The sequence below is a fragment of the Microcebus murinus genome, chromosome 5 (genome assembly GCF_040939455.1).
Source record: "Microcebus murinus isolate Inina chromosome 5, M.murinus_Inina_mat1.0, whole genome shotgun sequence".
NCBI classification, from domain to species: Eukaryota; Metazoa; Chordata; class Mammalia; order Primates; family Cheirogaleidae; genus Microcebus; species Microcebus murinus.
This window is the reverse complement of record NC_134108.1, coordinates 65982293-66000687: the sequence shown is the minus strand read 5'-3', so window position 1 is coordinate 66000687 and position 18395 is coordinate 65982293. Positions and strand designations below refer to the sequence as shown.

At 37.8% G+C, this 18395-nt stretch overlaps 1 protein-coding gene across 3 annotated transcripts in view; it reads right to left on the bottom strand.

Annotated features, from left to right (window-relative positions):
• Positions 1-18395, bottom strand: part of MDN1 (midasin AAA ATPase 1) — a 145184-nt gene that overhangs the window by 49003 nt on the left and 77786 nt on the right. For all 3 annotated transcript variants that reach the window (XM_020287041.2, XM_020287042.2, XM_020287044.2), the window contains exons 48-60: positions 17930-18141; positions 17390-17610; positions 15476-15589; positions 12116-12248; positions 11080-11195; positions 8861-8994; positions 6000-6157; positions 5338-5458; positions 4458-4668; positions 3892-4123; positions 3424-3550; positions 2290-2460; positions 97-311 (exon numbers count right to left, since the gene is read on the bottom strand). In XM_020287041.2, the coding sequence (XP_020142630.2) occupies positions 97-311; positions 2290-2460; positions 3424-3550; positions 3892-4123; positions 4458-4668; positions 5338-5458; positions 6000-6157; positions 8861-8994; positions 11080-11195; positions 12116-12248; positions 15476-15589; positions 17390-17610; positions 17930-18141 (2165 nt within the window). The remainder of the gene's footprint in view (positions 1-96; positions 312-2289; positions 2461-3423; positions 3551-3891; positions 4124-4457; positions 4669-5337; positions 5459-5999; positions 6158-8860; positions 8995-11079; positions 11196-12115; positions 12249-15475; positions 15590-17389; positions 17611-17929; positions 18142-18395) is intronic.

Here is an 18395-nt window from a genome sequence, read left to right as displayed (position 1 = left end):
AACTAGCCACTACAGAAGCATGCTGACTGGATCCCTGCTATATGCTCTGGAGAAAAGACAGGAGCTTTACAGGCTGCTCCCAGGTGGAGAGAATACCTGAACTCGGCTACTGAAGGGACAGTCATGTTGGTCCAAAGCACCGAGCGGATGTCCTGGAGCTGCTGGGCTCTCTCAACCCATTCTCCCAGGGTGACATGGGAGGAAGACAGGATGGGTAGGCCACTCACATCCCAGCGACTTGCTCTGCAGCTGCTGGTCAAGATTTCAAAGCAGCACTTGGAGAATACGGGTCTACTGAGACTGCTAGGGCCCTGAGGGACAAAGAGAAGAGCCAAATAACTCTTAGAAAGAAATTAACAAAAATGACTTCAACAAGTAGCATTAGGGCACTTAGAAAGAAGAAAGAGATAAGAAAAGAAGTTCCAGGTTGCTTGGAACAGGCAAGCACTAGGCAGAGATGGGACCAGAAAAGAGGAAATGGGTTGGGTGCTAGTATGTATTAAAGGAATGTAGATCCATTCTCTAGGAAATGAGGAGTAATGGGTGCTTTCATCATGCATGAGAAAATTCCTCAAAACTAGGAAATCAGTGAGACCATTCTTGCAGAAGAGAAAGCATCACACTGAAGGAGGATGAGAATCGGAGGTAGGGAAAGGAGAGGCCAAATGTAAGAGCCAGGGGCAAAGTGTGACAAGCCTGTGCTCCTTGGACCGTTAATTTGGGACACAGCTAATCTGGGACACGCTGTCCAAAACAAAGGATTAGGTTGCCAAATATCTATGACAGGCAAGTCTGTATACCCCATGGAACTCTTAAGGATCCACAAGTTTATCACTAAAGGCTTTGAGAGAGGTTTTACAACAAAGAAAGCAATTTTGATAGAGCACCAGAACATAATAGAGTCCAAATAAATCCATAAACACTTGTAGGAATAAGGTATATAAAGGGAGCATTTCAAATGAGAGTAGAAAGCATGAATTAGTCAAAACGGTATAACTATACTGCTTTTGGATCTATTATTTGTATAAAAGAAAAAATATGCATCCCTACTTCACAAAATGAGATATATAGATGAAATTGATTTAAATGAAAAACAAAAACATAGGAGAAAATAGTTTTTAACTCTTGGGGTGGTAAATGAAGTCTTTTTTAAAAGCATGACACTAAAGTTAGAAGGTAAAAGATACTGGTATGTCTCTTTTAAAAATTAAAAACCTGTGATATAAGAAAACAAATTTGGGAGACAACAGAAAACTGGAAATATGCTTCCAACCATATGTTGGGTAAAGGTTTAATATGCATAATATATAAAGAGATCTTTGATAATAAAATGATTCTGAATAACCAAATTTTAAAAAATAGATAATGAATATGACTAGAAAGGATCAATAAACATTTAAGAAGATGTTCAATCTTAAAAATAATCAAAGAAGTACAAATTAAAATGGTGGTTTTTAAATTGTTTCACTGGCAATAATTAGAAATGTTGATAACAACTAGTATGGAAAGCATATGGAGAACTAGGTCCTCATATATTTAAGTGAAAATGCTTTGGTCTTAAACCTAAACCTTCTTGTGGTCATACAGGGCTTTGGGGCCTCCCTTTTAACTGGCTCCTGGCATGTTTAAAAAAGTAAAAACCAAAAACCATCTCTATGGACTGGTAATAGCAATAAATTTTTTTATGTGCAGGCACCTTGACCAAGAATTAAATCCTAATAAATTACCCACAGACAGATGGACAAAGATTTATATAAGGATAGTCAATGCAGCTATGCTTGTTACAGGAAGGGTGGGGGGAAAGGCAAGAAACCTTAACATTTATCACTAAGAAAGTGATTAAATTCTGCCGCATCAGTACAATGGACTATCTTAAAAAGCAGCAGCTAGAATGACACATACACATTTCCATGATGTATGTGCATACTTTTTTTTTACATATGCATTTAATATAAAAATATATGTAAATAGGATACAAAGATTTCTCATGAATTCTATATTATACATAACACATATTTCTATACTGTTTAAACAGGCTATAATTAGAAAAATGTTTTCATTAGAAAACAATTACAGACTTTTTAATGAAATATTTTTACTCATCTGACAAACAACTGAACAATGGAACGCCTTTACTAACAGTACACTTACTAACATCCTGCAAAAAATAGTATTGCAATAACCTATTTAATCTCCACTCTATGCTAGGAATAAACATTTATTGTTAGACCCACTAAGAATTTTTTTCCTACTGTCAACAAATATTTTTATGATTTTAGGCCAACAAACCTTCAATGTAGAGTCCAAAAGAGACTTGGGCATCTCCCTCTGCTGCACATCAGGCAGAGGGTACCAAGTTAGCCAGTACTCTGGATTTGTGGTCACAGTACTGCTCCAGAAAGACATAAACATGGAATTAAATAGCTCAGACCACAAAGAAACAATTTCTTCAGTAGATACCTAGAGATAAAGGAAAAATTAGATAATATTTGAGGAAGATGCCATAAATCAAGTTATCAATCTCTTTCTTCTAAGACCCATCTAAAATTAATGTGGGTTTAAAGGCATTAATCTTAATTTTCCTGATTCTCTGGTCACCTGGGTCAGTGTCAAGGCACAAAACCTGTTTATAATTTGATAAAATATGAGATCTGCTTTTATGAGGTTGCATGAGAAAGTGTAAGTAAAACAATTCACACCTTTATGTCAGCAAAAGAGATAAACATTTAAAAATTTTAAAGTTGTAGTCATGAAATTATATTTAACCAGAGTTCAACAGTATTCATATTCAATAGTTATTTAGGGGAAGAGTAAAAATATTCTAATATATTTTTGAGAAATTGGGAAATTTAAAAAAGCAAATATCTTTGCCTTATCTAACTAGAAACCAAATGAACACTCCTTAAGATAAAAGTTCTAATATCCCCTCATAGTTACTGCAAAAGAACATTCAATATTCTCCCCTTTAGGAGGTAATTCAAATAAGACTGGGGTTTGGGGTGGGCACAGTGGATCATGCCTATAATCTTAACACTCTGGGAGGCTGAGGCCAGAGGATCGCTTGAGCACAGGAGTTTGAGATCAGCCTAAGTAACACACCGAGACCACATCTCAACAACAAAAAGAGAAAACAGAAAAATTAGCTGGGCGTGGTGATGTGCACCTGTAGTACCAGCTACTCGGGAGGCTGAGACAAGAAGATTGCTTGAGCCTAGGAGTTTGAGGTTGCAGTGAGTTATGATGATGCCACTCCACTCTATCCAGGGTGACAGAGTAAGACTCTTGTCTCAAAATCAAAACAAACTGGAGTTTACAACATGGAATTTCGAGAATAACTAAAACATTCCACAACCAGTTTGCCATAGAAAATCCAATCAATTCATAATGTAAATGAGGCTTACTTTTTTTTATTTTGGATTTTACCTTTTGATGATGCAGCAAGGACCAAAGGTCTCGAAGCTCTTGAGGAGCAACTGGTGTGTGCTTAAGACAAAATGTGACATGATGACTTATCTCCTCATCTATCTGGGGTTGTTGGTTTTTGCTGGATCTGTTCCAAAAGTAAAGAGGGAGAAGAAGGGGTAGTGACTATCAATGAACTGCTAGAAAACTGCTACGTAAGACAAGGTGGAACACATGGAACTTATAGTACATTTATTTAAAAATGAACAACCCTAGTGACAAAATGCCTAGTGACTTTTAGGGTGCAGTCAAAACTGGCAAAGATTCCTCAGGAAGTTTTGGCTTTCCACAGTGGCAAATAAATGGTCTCCTTCTGCTTCGGCAACCACTCCCCTCAAGACAAGTCTATGCCTTCTTTACACCTATAGCATACACAAAACAACAAGGAAAAAAGTTCCCACAAGAAAAATAAGTGTGAGAATGGCTTACCTTCTTAGACAAGCCTGTGTCATAAAATCAGCTGTCACTCTGTACTGCCAAAGGATAGCCAGATACTCCATTGCAGGCCACAACTGAACACGCCTGGTAAGTTGGATTAAGGATGTAAAGTCTGGCTGGGATGGGGAGGAAGCTTCACCATGCTTTTTCTCCAGAAAACCAAGTGAAAGTCCTTTGGCTTCTAGTTCTAAATACTGAGCATGCACAAGATTCTTTAATTCATCTGGACAAAAATGACAAATACTGTATTAGAGCATAGTGGTCAAGAGTACAGGCTCTAGATTCTTAACAGCCAGCTCCATGGCTGTGAGCTTAACCTGAGTTAACCAGAGTTAAGCTACTTAACCTGGGCTTTCAGTTTCTTATTTGTTAAGTGATAATAACTGCATAATTCTAATGATGGAATTAAAAACGTATGTGAAGTTTAGCCCTCTACCTGACACTTATTTAATGTTATTTATACAACATCCAAAAAAAAGGAAAAAAACCTACTTGACTACAACGGAGAGGATATTCTCAGAACATTTGTCTGCTAGACAAATGCTAGACTATATTACCCAGTTTGACATCTTCCAGAATATTAGCTCTGCAGATCAATCCCCAGGCCTGTAGGAGACTTTTTTTTAATGTCCATTCAGAAGCAGCCACTTGGAGGCGACTAATATCTTCCTGCCATCCACTCTCCCCAACAGCAGGCATCCACTCCCTGATGGCCAGGACTTTGTTAACGACCTTCAATTGTGAAAAGCAATCTACCACCAGCTTGTCCTGAAAGAATAAAACCCAGGAGAGTCTACTATAGAAAGAAATGTAACAGAAAGAAATTTAAGATATTTCCTTAATGCTTCTTGAAAACAAAGGATTTGTTTACTCCTGTTGCTCTCAAGAAATTTTTATAGTAATGAAATTAAAACTCTACCCAGCTTTAATAATCTCAGGAATAAGTGAAATGATAACGCTTAATAAATTAGTTAACAAAACTCATGGAATACGATATGCCCTCCATATTTGTGGGTCCCATATCCATGGATTCAATCCAAATGCAGATTAAAAATACTTCGGAGGAAAATGGATTGTTGTGTACAGACTTTTTTTCTTGCCATTATCACCTAAACAACTATTTACACAGAATTTACATTGTATTGGGTATTGCAAATGATCTAGAAATGATTTAAGTATATGGGAAGATGTGCGTGGGCTGTATGCAAACACTATGCCGTTTTATGTAAAGGTCTTGAGCGTTCTTAGATTTTGGAATCTGAGGAGGGGATCTTGGAGCCAATCCTCCACAGACACCAAGGGAAAAACTATATTTAAGAATTCAAATTAAGCTTTGCAAACAAAGATAAGCCTAGTAGAATGTCAGTTCCCAAGTTTAAAGAGAACTTGAGAAGAAGTCGTTAAATCGTTTTATTTACTGCATGCTTCCAGATGTACCTTAAAAGGAAATGGTCGGCCCAGAAACTTCTGCAACTTCTTTATACCAGTGAAGTCTCCAGTCGGGCTCCCCAAACAATTCTGAATATGTTCTGATACGGTCTGAATCTCTTTGTAGTATCTTTAAAGGAGAACAAGGGGAGAGGGGAAAAGATTGATAGTAAGAAAAGTCATCTACATTTTACATTTTAGTTATATTCACCAGTATGCAGAGTGAATAAATCGAAATAAACCAAAAGGTACTTGTAATTCCAAACCCTCTCATTTTTTTTTTTTTTTGAGACAGAGTCTCACTTTGTTGCCCAATCTAGAGTGAGTGCTGTGGCGTCAGACTAGCTCACAGCAACCTTAATCTCCTGGGCTCAAGCAATCCCCCTGCCTCAGCCTCCCAAGTAGCTGGGACTACAGGCATGCGCCACCATGCCCGGCTAATTTTTTGTATATATATTTTTAGTTGGTCAATTAATTTCTTTCTATTTTTAGTAGAGACGAGGTCTTGCTCAGGCTGGTTTTGAACTCCTGACCTTGAGCAATCCGCCCGCTTCGGCTTCCCAGAGTGCTAGGATTACAGGCGTGAGCCACCACGCCCAGCCCAAACCCTCTCATTTTTAACATCAACTATCTGTACTTACTGACATTATTGCTCTAAATATGAGTCTTACTTGTCTTCATGATTCATCAGGAGTTGGGGGATCTGATGGATCAAATGTTTTAAAACCCAGTGCCAATGGAGGGCAAGCAAGGCCAGGCCAGGGGCATCCACTTTTACTATGTCGGCCACAGTCCAAAACCGGTCCCGCCACCGCACAGAACCTAGGATCTAAAAACAAAGTAAACCAAGACTGCTCACAAACATCTCCCAGTAAAATACATACAACATAAACTTTAACTATTAATTAATACTCAACAGACATAATGAAAGGTCTTTAAGGCCATCTATCTGTCTTACAAAGCAACTGTACTATATTTTGTATTCCAACAAGAAGTAAAGGAGAGTTCCAGGTGTCCATTTCTTTGCCAATACTTACTACTATTAATGATTTTAATTTTAGCTATTCTGATCAGTGGTACCTCACTGTGATTTCAATTAACATTTTCTTGAGAAAAATGAGGTTGTAATTTTTTAAGTTATTACTGAACATTCACATTATCTTCTGAGAAGCATCTAGTCAAGTCTATTGCTCATTCTAAAAACTGAATTGTTGGCTGGGGTTGGTGGCTCACACCTATAATCCTGACACTTCAGGAGGATGAGGTGAGAGGACTGCTTAAGGCAGTCTAGTTCAAGACCAGTGTGAACAACATAGCAAGACCCCATCTCTAAAAGAAAAAATATTTTTTTTAATTATCTGGGCAAAGTGGTGTGCACCTATAGTTCCAGCTACTAGGGAGGCTTAGGCAGGAGGACCACTTGAGCCCAACAATTCAGGGCTGCAGTGAGCTATGACTGTGCCACCATACTCCCAGCCTAGGCAACAGAGTGAGATCTTATCTCTATTTGTTTAAGAAACAAAAGTATGCTATCTGATCATTATTAGTTTATGTGACTGAATGTATGCTTTATAAGCAGTTTCTCCCAATATGTTCCTATTCTCCCAATGTGTTCATAAAGGTGTCTATGAAGAAGTAAAGTTTTTAATTATGATGAAATCCAATATATCAATTTTTTCCTTTTATGAAAAATCCTAAGAAATATTTTCCTATCCTAAGATTGTAAATATTTCCTATGTTTTTTGTTAGTCAGTTCATAATTTCAGCTTTTATATTTGGGTCTCATGCATTTTGAAACTAAGAACTTTACCACTTGCTGGAACTTACAGATGAGATTTGTTTGACTTTCACAAGTATGACTTTTTATTTATTTATATTAAAGGATGAAATGTGCCCACTCAGTGAACAGTATTTTCCAAATTACCAATGCATGAGTTACAAACTCAGGTAAAAGTCCATCCAAAAAGTCCAAACTACACCAATGGATTTTAATGCATGACAACTTCAGTGATTTATTTCAGATACCCCAGTGCAAATAACCTTTACAAAACTACTTAACACGTTTGTGGTGTGCCATCAAAGAATGTTCACAATTATATGAAATCGCTACAAAAATATTCCTCCTTTTCCATCATCATAACTATAAAGAGGCCAGTTTTTCCTTACAATTTCCACCCAAACAACATATTGCAAGAGAGTGAATATAGAAGCAGAATTAAAAGTCTAGCTTTCTTCTCTTAAGTCAGACATAAAGAAACTTACAGGAATCTAAAACACTCCTTTTCACTAACTTTTATTTTGGAAAATAACTATTTTTTTTATTAAAAATATATTATTTGTATAGACCTTAAGTGGGTCTGTTACTGTATTTTTAAACAAATTTATAAATATTATTTATATTCCTCAGATTTAGTTCCTAATATGGCAAATATTGATAGGTATAGCCACATAAACAAAAGCTTTTTGGGCCTTTGATAACTTGTAAGGTATAAAGAGGCCCTGAGACCAAAAAGTTTGAGACTGGCTACATTATTTCACTATACTTACTAGACTAATTTAGATTCAAAAGTCCATGTAACCCAAATGCAACAAAGATATCTAAAAGGACATAAGTAAATTAAGATATAACGATTAAAATCCAAATGTCCATCAACATGAAAATGGATAGACAAACTAACAGATCCATACAATGGAATATTCCTCAGCAATAAAAAGAAATTATTAATACTTTAAACCAAATGGATGCATCATAAAATAACTATGCTAAGTGGAAGTCGACAAAAAAGTATACACTGCATAATTCCATTTATAGAAAATAAAACTGCCAGGCGCAGTGGCTCATGCCTGTAATCCTAGCACTCTGGGAGGCAGAGGCAGGCCTGGATTGCTCCAGGTCAGGAGTTCGAAACCAGCCTGAGCAAGAGCGAGACCCTGTCTCTACTATAAACAGAAAGAAATTAATTGGCTAACGAATATATATATAAAATTAGCCGAGCATGGTGGCACATGCCTGTAGTCCCAGCTACTCGGGAGGCTGAGGCAGGAGGATCGCTTGGGTCCAAGATTTCAGGGTGCTATGAACTAGACTGACGCCACAGCACTCATTCTAGCCTGGGCAACAAAGCGAGACTCTATCTCAGAAAAAAAAAAAAAAAGAAAGAAAGAAAATAAAACTGACCTACAGTAACAGAAAGTAGATCAACAGCTACTTGGTTAGGGATGGGAGGACAGAAAAAGGTATAACAAAAAAGGAATGAGGTACCTTTTGGGGATGATGGTTATGTTCACTATCTTGATTGTGATAATGGTTTCATAGGTATATATATATCAAAACTTATATTGTATACTTTAAATATACATAGTTTATACATCAGTTATACCTCCACAAAGATTTGAAATATGTGCGTATATTTAAAACTGTTAAGTTGCATTTCTCAAATAATACTTGTCATATTATAACAGTGATCACTAAGAATCTTTGTGACAAGCAAGACAACTCTCATTTAAAATAAAAGCAGGTACATTTCCTCACCTTATTCACAATGGCATCAGACACTGTCCCCTGGGAGGACTGTACCCAGAGCAGGATTAGTGCATCACAAAGTTCAAAAAGAGCAGCAAGATTGACCACAATTTCATGGGGCAGGCTGTGATAGCTCTCTGGATCTTAGAGTTGACATAAATAAAGAACATTTAATTTCAGATTTAAATTAATATCTGAACATTTTCAAAATAAACTGCAATCTGGAACTCAATGTGATCCCCAATACGAAGGTAGATTTTGAAAGGCCAATATCAAAAGCAATTTGTTTGCCTGCTAGGGGTTTAGTGTTCATTATCTGAAATGCTTGGGATCTAAAGTCTTTTGAATTTTGGTTTTCAGATTTTGGAATCTTTGTATAGACATAACAAGACACCTTTGGGATGGGACCTATATCTAAATGTGAAATCTGTTTACGTTTCATATACACCTTAAACACATAGCCCTAAAGTAATTTTATAAAATACTTTTAACAATTTTGGACATGAAACTAATTTTGACTGTATTTTGACCATGACTCATCACATCACATCAGATGTAAAATTTTGTACTTCTGGTACCATGTCAGTATTCAAAAGCTTCAGATTTTAAAGCATTTCGGACTTCAAGTTTTCAGATCAGGGATGCTCAACCTGTGTTATAAAACTTGGCAAATGAGACATCTATACCAACAGATGTAAAGAATGTCTTAATGAAAAATGCAAATTAGAGAGCAAATATTCATATTTTATATAAGAGTTTAAATACAAAAGAAAAACTATATATATATGTTTAGATAGACAGTTAAAACAAAGATGAAAAGATACAAAAGAAACTACTACTAACGGCAGTTACCGCAAGGATAAACTTTTTCAACCTTTATCCTTTTTTAGTTTCAATTTTTGCCAACAAGTACAACTATCTTTTTATAAACAAAATAAAGAATGGAGGCCTGGCGCGGTGGCTCACACCTGTATTCTTAGCTCTCTGGCTGAGGCGGGCGGATTGCTCAAGGTTCGAAACCAGCCTGAGCAAGAGCGAGACCCCGTCTCTACTATAAATAGAAAGAAATTAATTGGCCAACTAAAATATATAGAAAAAATTAGCCGAGCATGATGGCGCATGCCTGTAGTCCCAGCTACTCGGGAGGCTGAGGCAGTAGGATTGCTTGGGCCCAGGAGTTTGAGGTTACTGTGAGCGAGGTTGACGCCACGGCACTCACTCTAGCCTGGGCAATAAAGTGAGACCGGGACCGGGACTGGGACTGAGACCGAGACAAGAAAGAAGGAAGAAGAAAGAACTAAGAAGAAAGAAGAAAGAAGGAAGAAAGAAGGAAGAAGGAAGGAAGAAGGAAGGAGGAGGAAGGAGGAGGAGGAAGGAAGAAGAAGAAGAAAATGCTCCCTCCTATAATAAGTACTTATGAATATATATATTTTGAGTCAACAGACATAGTTTTCAGGTTCTAGCTCTGCTACTTGCTAGAGATGCGACATTGAGCACTCTCCCCCTTTCTTCATTCAGTTAAAAAAAATTTTGTTTCTTTTTACAATTTTATGATTTATTTCAATACATTTAGGGCAGGTGTCCTCAAACTATGGCCCGTGGCCCACATGTGGGCCGCCTACCACATTTATCTGGCCCTCCAGGTATTTTTGCCACTGCTGCCTGTTCTGTTTAGCAGCCAACTCAGCCCTGGGCCCACAGTGCACACTCTCGAATGGTCTGAGGGACAGTGAACTGACCCCCTGTTTAAAAAGTTTGAGGACCTCTGATTTAGTGGGTAGTACAAGTGTTTTTTTTTTTTTTTGTTACATGGAGGAATTGTATACTGATGAAATCAGCATTTTTAGTGTTCCCATCACCTAAATAATATACATTGTACCCGAGAGGTTATTTTTGATTCCTCACCACTCTCCCCTCTTCTGAGTCTCCAAAGTCTATTACACCACCTCTGTATGACCTTTCCTCATTCATGACATAGGGATCTACAAGGTTGCTATAAAAAGTAAATGAGATTAAGGATATGTATGAACCATTTAGCTAAGCACCTGACACAGTAAGTGCTCAGTAAATGTTAGTTATTATACTGTTCAATAAGGGGATGTGACTAAAATCAGGCCAACAAATCAAAAGGAATCAATAAACAGCAGCCGCTGAGTATATCTATCAACTTTAGCAACATTATGCAATCAAATGCATAATTAAAGAATACAAAAGATATGTGCTCTTACCTTTATGGAAATCCAAGGACATTCTCAAAACACTGTTTCTTAGCTTTCTGTCACCAACAGAAACCAAATTTGCTTCAGTAAAAATCCGTTTTTCCCGGTCAAGATATATGATTGTCCTGGAATGAGATTCAAACACATAACAAATAGTTATCAGTTAATAATACTTTTCAATCATGTCCTCTATGTGCTGAATCCTGAGAACACCAGGAACATCAGTCTCCTTTATCCTGCCATTCCTCTCCTGTCTCTGCAAATTCTGGACTAGAGAGATGGATGTGATGACTACTGAGGCGGGGGGGACGAGGATCAATGGATGGAGAAAGTTGGATCAGTCTAGGCAGTCTGCCAAGGCTTTGCTTTGTTGCTTTGCATGATCTGACAAACTGCACTTGTGAATGCTTCAGAGTGGTCATCAATAGATTAATCTTTGATGTCAGAAGTTACAGGAGTGGGGGCGTGGCCCTCATAAGGCAACCTCTGAAGTACATACCATGTTGAGTTAGCTCACTTTGCAAAACGTCACCAAAATCACATACTCATTACTGTGCTTTTCTGTAATGTGTGCTATACTTCAATTATAAAATTACTTTAAAAAATTTGTTACACTCATAGCCAATAAAAGAATTCTATTGATCATTAAAGAATGAGGGAAGATAGGCTTATACATCAATTATGTAAATTTATATGTGAGTGTGTACATAAGTATGCAGGTGCTGTGTACATCTCCAACATTTGAAGATCAAAAATGATGTGGACAGGTAGCTGAGGAAAGAAAGCATATGTGAGAATGATAGGGGAAAATGGTAGGAGATGCTGGGAATCAAACAGAAAATAGCAGAAACATGACTATACTATGATAGAGGACTAACTTTAAAAGGGTAAATCCATTAATGCTTAAGATTGAGGACAATCATGTCTAACATCCCACCACTTCTCAGGTTCACAAAATTAAATGCACATACTTGACAGCCTTAGGAAAGGCATAATCTGTGAAGTTAGTGGGGAAAAAGTGCCCACAGCACCAGGTTTCACCTACTTGTTTGCAGCTGATTCTATAAGAGCAAAGAGCTGCTCAGGATGGTCTGTCTGTGGGTCAAAGTCCATTGAATTTTTAATGATGTCCAGGGCCTGCATATTCCATCGGGGGTCCAAAGGGATCACAAATTCATCTAATTTAAAAATAAAACAAAAAACAGAATTTGGGGGTTAACCACCTTGCCTGACAAGTTACAGTTGAATATTTCATTGTTAATTTGATCAAACTGAGTCCTGATGGAGAAGAGGAAAAAGAGAGAAATGCTGTGGGTTTCAGCCCATGCTAGCAGAAAAGCAGGGTTTGACAGCTTTTACACTGTTTCCTTTCCAAATGCAATACCCCTACCAACATATATGAATATATATACACTGAAAATTAATCCCACCGAAGGATGTAAAGGTAATCACTACTAGAACATAACATTCCAAACTACGAATTCATTTCCTCAGATCCCACTACTGGTCTAAAAAGAATCCATGGGTTTAATTACCCCATCTGTCACCATCAGCTATTTAAAAAAAAAAAAAAATTTGAATTTCATGCCAAAAAATGAATACATTTCATCTCCTTTCAATACAAAAACAACTAAAGATTATTTCACTTTAATTAAAAACAATTTCTCTACAATCAAAGAGTATAGCTGTTGCTGCTGCCTCACAATCCTTTGGCTCAAACTTGATACATCTTCTGTAAAGTAGCAGTGAGGAGACTCTGAAACTCTTCAGAGGTTGTGAAAACTCAAAGAGGATAGGCAAGACACACAAAAGGGTCACATTCATTTGAAGGTGGCTGGCAGGATGGTTCAGTTAAGAACTTTAAGTTTTAAAAGCATCCACCAAGCCGGGCACAGTGGCTCACGCCTGTAATCCTAGCACTCTGGGAGGCCAAGGCGGGAGGATCAGTCAAGGTCAGGAGTTCAAAACCAACCAGAGCAAGAGCGAGATCCCGTCTCTACTAAAAATAGAAAGAAATTAATTGGCCAACTAAAAATATACAGAAAAAATTAGCCAGACATGGTGGTGCATGCCTGTAGTCCCAGCTACTCGGGAGGCTGAGGCAGGAGGAGATCACTTGAGCCCAGGAGTTTGAGGTTGCTGTGAGCTAGGCTGACGCCACGGCACTCTAGCCTGGGGAACAGAGTAAGACTCTGACTCAAAAAAAATAAAATAAAAGCAGCCACCATATAGTAGAGTATCAAGGACATACTATGAACAACAAGATATATTAAGAAGGAAAACCACATTCAAACACCTAGGAAAACACTTAAGACTACACAACTGAAAAAGAAAGTTAGCGCTAATTAGCGCTAACCTATACCAAGAGAAGACAAGCAGTATCTGTTGAAAATGGAACATGCTACTCTGTAACTATGTTCCTAAAGACTATAAGCCTTTCATAATGGAAAGCCATGATTTAGTTCAGCCACAGCCTGACTACCACAGTTCTCCATTGTTTGATTATTTTACCCCATCATTCACTCCATGACCTTTAAATGGACATACGGTGACTGATTTCAGCACAAAAGCATCAAGCATATTTTCCACAAACCAATGGCCAACGTTGTATTTTGATCAACATGAAATGAAGATAAAAATGGAAAAGAATTTGGTTTTTTGAAAATGCCCATTTTTCTTATAAACGCTTATATTCAATCACCTTTTTTTTTTTTTTTTGAGACAGAGTCTCATTCTGTTGCCCAGGCTAGAGTGCCGGGGCGTCAGCCTAGCTCACAGCAACCTCAAACTCCTGGCCTCAAGCGATCCTCTTGCCTCAGCCTCCCGAGTAGCTGGAACTACAGACATGTGCCACCATGCCCTGCTAATTTTTTCTACATATTTTTAGTTGACCAATTAATTTCTTTCTATTTTGAGTAGAGACAGGATCTCACTCTTGCTCAGGCTGGTTTTGAACTCCTGACCTTGAGCGATCCGACAGCCTTGGTCTCCCAGAGTGCTAGGATTACAGGCGTGAGCCACCACACCTGGCCATATTCAATAAACTTTATATTATTCTGTGTCAAGAAGTAAGTTTGTACTCTCACTCCTTATTTTAAAAAATTCTCTTGAATACTTTAAAAATTTCAAAATAAATAGCACTCTGGGAGGCCGAGGTGGGAGGATTGCTCAAAGTCAGGAGTTCGAAACCAGCCTGAGCAAGAGCGAGACCCTGTCTCTACTATAAATAGAAAGAAATTAATTGGCCAACTAATATATATAGAAAAAATTAGCCGGGCATGGTGGCGCATGCCTGTAGTCCCAGCTACTACTCGGGTGGCTGAGGCAGTAGGATTGCTTGAGCCCAGGAGTTTGAGGTTGCTGTGAGCCAGGCTGACGCCACGGCACTCACTCTAGATTGGGCAACAAAGTGAGACTCTGTCTCAAAAAAAAAAAAAAATTTCAAAATATTAAAGGGGGTATAAATGTTTTTTTACATGGACTCATTGTATAATGCTTAAGTCAGAGCTCTTACTGTGCCTGTCACCGAGATAGTGTTCATTATACCAGATAGGTAAGTTTTTATCCCTCACCCCCTTCACACTCTCCGTGCTTCTTGGTTTCCAGTGTTCTTTAAATCTCTTTGTGCCTGTGTGTACCCATCACTTAGCTCCCACTTATTAGTGAGAACATGTGGAGTTTGATTTTCCATTCCTGAGACACTTCACTTAGAATAATGGTCTCTAGTTCCTTCTGAGTTGCTGAGAAAGAGATTATTTCATGCCTTTTATGGCTAAGCAGTACTGCCTGGTGTGTGTTTATGTATATATACATAGCACATTTTCTTTTTCCACTCATGAATTCTGAATACTTCCTATGCTTAGATAGCTTTGATGTCTATTTCTTTTATCATTATGGTTTTTATAACTTGGTGATTAAAACTTGTCTTTTTTACCACTGAGATTTTATATTTTCTGAAGTAACTGATTCTGTGTAGCATTCCCTTTAAAAGTCAAATATCTCATGGTTTGAAACTATTCCTACTAACACTGCTAGTAAACAACACAATGTTAAAAAAATGGAAGGGACCTCAGAGAAATAATAGTTTAATTCCTCCAATTTTCAAACACAGGCAGAGACGGTGAATGATGAGGTGAGAATCAATAAGCCAATCTGTGGCAGAGTTGGGGCCAGAATCCACTCTATCAACTCCAGGTTCTTTCCTCTACATTGTATTATCATCAGCCTCCTTCAGAAGCTGGAGGATAAATAGATAGCAGGATTTGCTCCTGCATATCGTAAGCCTTCTAAAAAATAATGGGTCTTTTCCCATGAACTTAACAGACAAAATCACAAAACAATACTATATTTTGTAATACAGTGTTACAAAACAATATTGAACTGGAAATCAAAAGTAAGTGCATACCTGTTATATTGGGTTGTAATACTTTGATAACATTACTGACCCCAGCTGAGAGGGAACTTGAGTAAAACTTCCTAAGAGATGTGGCACTGGCTTCCAAATGAATTTGTATTGCCTCTGTGGAAGAAGGAGAAGCAAATGTTAGAATCTAAGACATCTAAGTGGTGCCCAAGTGAATTTCTGCATTGCTAAAAATGTTCTATAGCTGAACTGTCAGACAGAGAAGCCACTAGTTACATGTGACAGAACTGGAAATGCAGCTAGTGTAACTAAAGGAGACTTTAGATTTTATTTAATTTTAACTAATTTATACTTGTATTGGTGTCTTAGTAGTTCTCTGTGGCTGGCTAGTGGCTATCGTGCAGGACAATGCAGATACAAATTCCCTCTATAGATATTCAGACAGATTACCACAATATGTCACAGAATAATATACACATCCATTGGCTTATCTACAAGTTCTCATGGCACAGAGTCTTATAAACTCAATCAATTACTTTAGTTAATTTCCACCAACAAATTCCATGTCCTATACTTTACAATCCAGACAATGTTATTATTGCTCGCTCCCCTCTTAAATGAAAAACATACAAAGAAATACAGTTGGCCCTCCATATCCAAAATATACAAAAATTTAAAATAATTTAAAAAAGTAATAGTATAACGACTATCTACATAGCATTTACATTGTATTAGGTATCGTAAGTAATCTAGAGATGATTTAAACACATTGACTAGAAAAATAAATTTTGCTTGGGGCCAGAGTGTTTTATCATGAAATAGAATAAAAACTTCAAAAACAAAATGATCCTTTTTAATTTAATGAAAAATTTGTTATTTTTTTCATTTTCTGTGCATGAGTTATATGCAACTTAAAAAGTAGTTCACATGGCCCCCAAGGTAGAGATATGTGAGCTACATGTTTCACAGGGTACAGGGCTCAAAACTAGCATGAGTTAAATACAACTCACATGGCAGTTAACATGTTAAGTATACAGGAGGATGTACATAGGCTATATGCAAATACTACATCATTTTATACGTGGGGTCTTAGCACCCAACTATGTTGGTATTGATTGACAGGGGATACTGGAACCAATTCCTCCCAAGAATACCAAGGGACAACTGTAAATATGACAGCTTGGAGCACTGGAACTAAAATAAGATCAGAAAATTATGCACCTTTAGGGGAAATGAATATATCAAAAGTAACACTTTTCCCAGATAGAATGGTTATACATCCAAAAAAAAAAGCTGTTCAAAAAGAAAACTGGCTCACATCTGTAATCCTAGCACTCTGAGAGGCCGAGGTGGGCGGATTGCTCAAGGCCAGGAGTTTGAAACCAGCCTGAGCAAGAGCGAGACCCCGTCTCTACTATAAATACAAAGAAATTAATTGGCCAACTAATGTATATAGAAAAAATTAGCCGGGCATGGTGGCGCATGCCTGTAGTCCCAGCTACTTGGGAGGCTGAGGCGCGCATGCCTGTAGTCCCAGCTACTTGGGAGGCTGAGGCAGTAGGATCACTTGAGCTCAGGAGACTGAGGTTGCTGTGAGCGAGGCTGACGCCACGGCACTCATTCTAGCCTGGGCAACAAAGCGAGACTCTGTCTCAAAAAAAAAAACAAAAAAAAATACATTTTCTTTTTGAATTTGATAGAAAGGCAGACATATATCTTAAAATACTACGGATTATACAGGAATAAAAGTTCCTCGTGTGCTACATCTTAGGACAGACTTGCTCCTTAATTTTTTAACAGCTACACATACAGTAATGCTAGGTCACAAATTTCTTTCTAGGAAGCCTCCCAGCTGTAATTTTAACAGTCTATTCACAGAATAAAAAGCTGCTGAGCTGCTCAAATGGGATAAGTATATAAATCCCCTCATTGGACAAATGAAGCTTTTCTACTCACCAAGCCCCTGCGGTATGTTCTTGGCTAAATGATAAAGCCATTTAACTCTAAGCATCCAATCCTGATTAGTTGCTCTTTCTATGAGCAACTTCACAGCCATGGCCAACACATCTGGTTCATCAATCCAGTAAGTATCCACTTCAACTGCATTGAATTTCAGGTTTTCAGGGCTGGAAGACTGTATAATTTTCCTTAAGTCTTGCCAAGTAAGAGGCTGACTCCTGAAATTCATCAGAATGGACAAAGTTAGTATTAGCATAACCTTTTATGTCATACTTCAAAGAGGTGAGAAAACTATTTTACAAATATTGGACCAAAGATGTGAGGTGGTAAAAGATGAGTCTCCCACAAAGGAAGATAATTAAAACACAGACCTAATAAATAATAGGGAGCAACATTGCAATGAATAACAACATTATGACACCTGGAGAATAAATGACCATATAATGCCCTGATTGAATATGCTTTGTTCTGATCATTTCCACAAAAGGCAAAAACTAGTTAAGCCAGACAGACACGCAAACTGAACACTCCACTAACCTCGCCCAACTGCTGGTTTTCATGCTCATCCTATTGAGACAATATGCTAAGATTTGTCCATCAATTCGGACTACAGAGAGGTGAGAATCTTCAGTAGCAAAGACAGCTGAGGGGACAGAATCTGGCCATAGTCCCATGGCAAGAATGGAGTTTCCCCAGGTTTCATGTGCTCGCAGAGTAGAAATATGTTTCTCTAGGAAAGCCTGCGCAAGCTGGTAGGAGATAAAAACGTATGATACAGAAGCACCAACATATAAGTGCTACACTCAAAAAAACTAGCGAAGTAATAACAGTTTTCCATGTGACCATCTCACAACAACTATCACACACATTCGTCAACGTAAAATGACACAAGTTACATTCTACTTTTGCTGATGACAGGTAAGTTTCAAGAAAGGAACATTTACTCTATTTCCCAGAAAAGTACCTAGGTACCAGATCCTATCAGAACAAAGCTATAATGGGC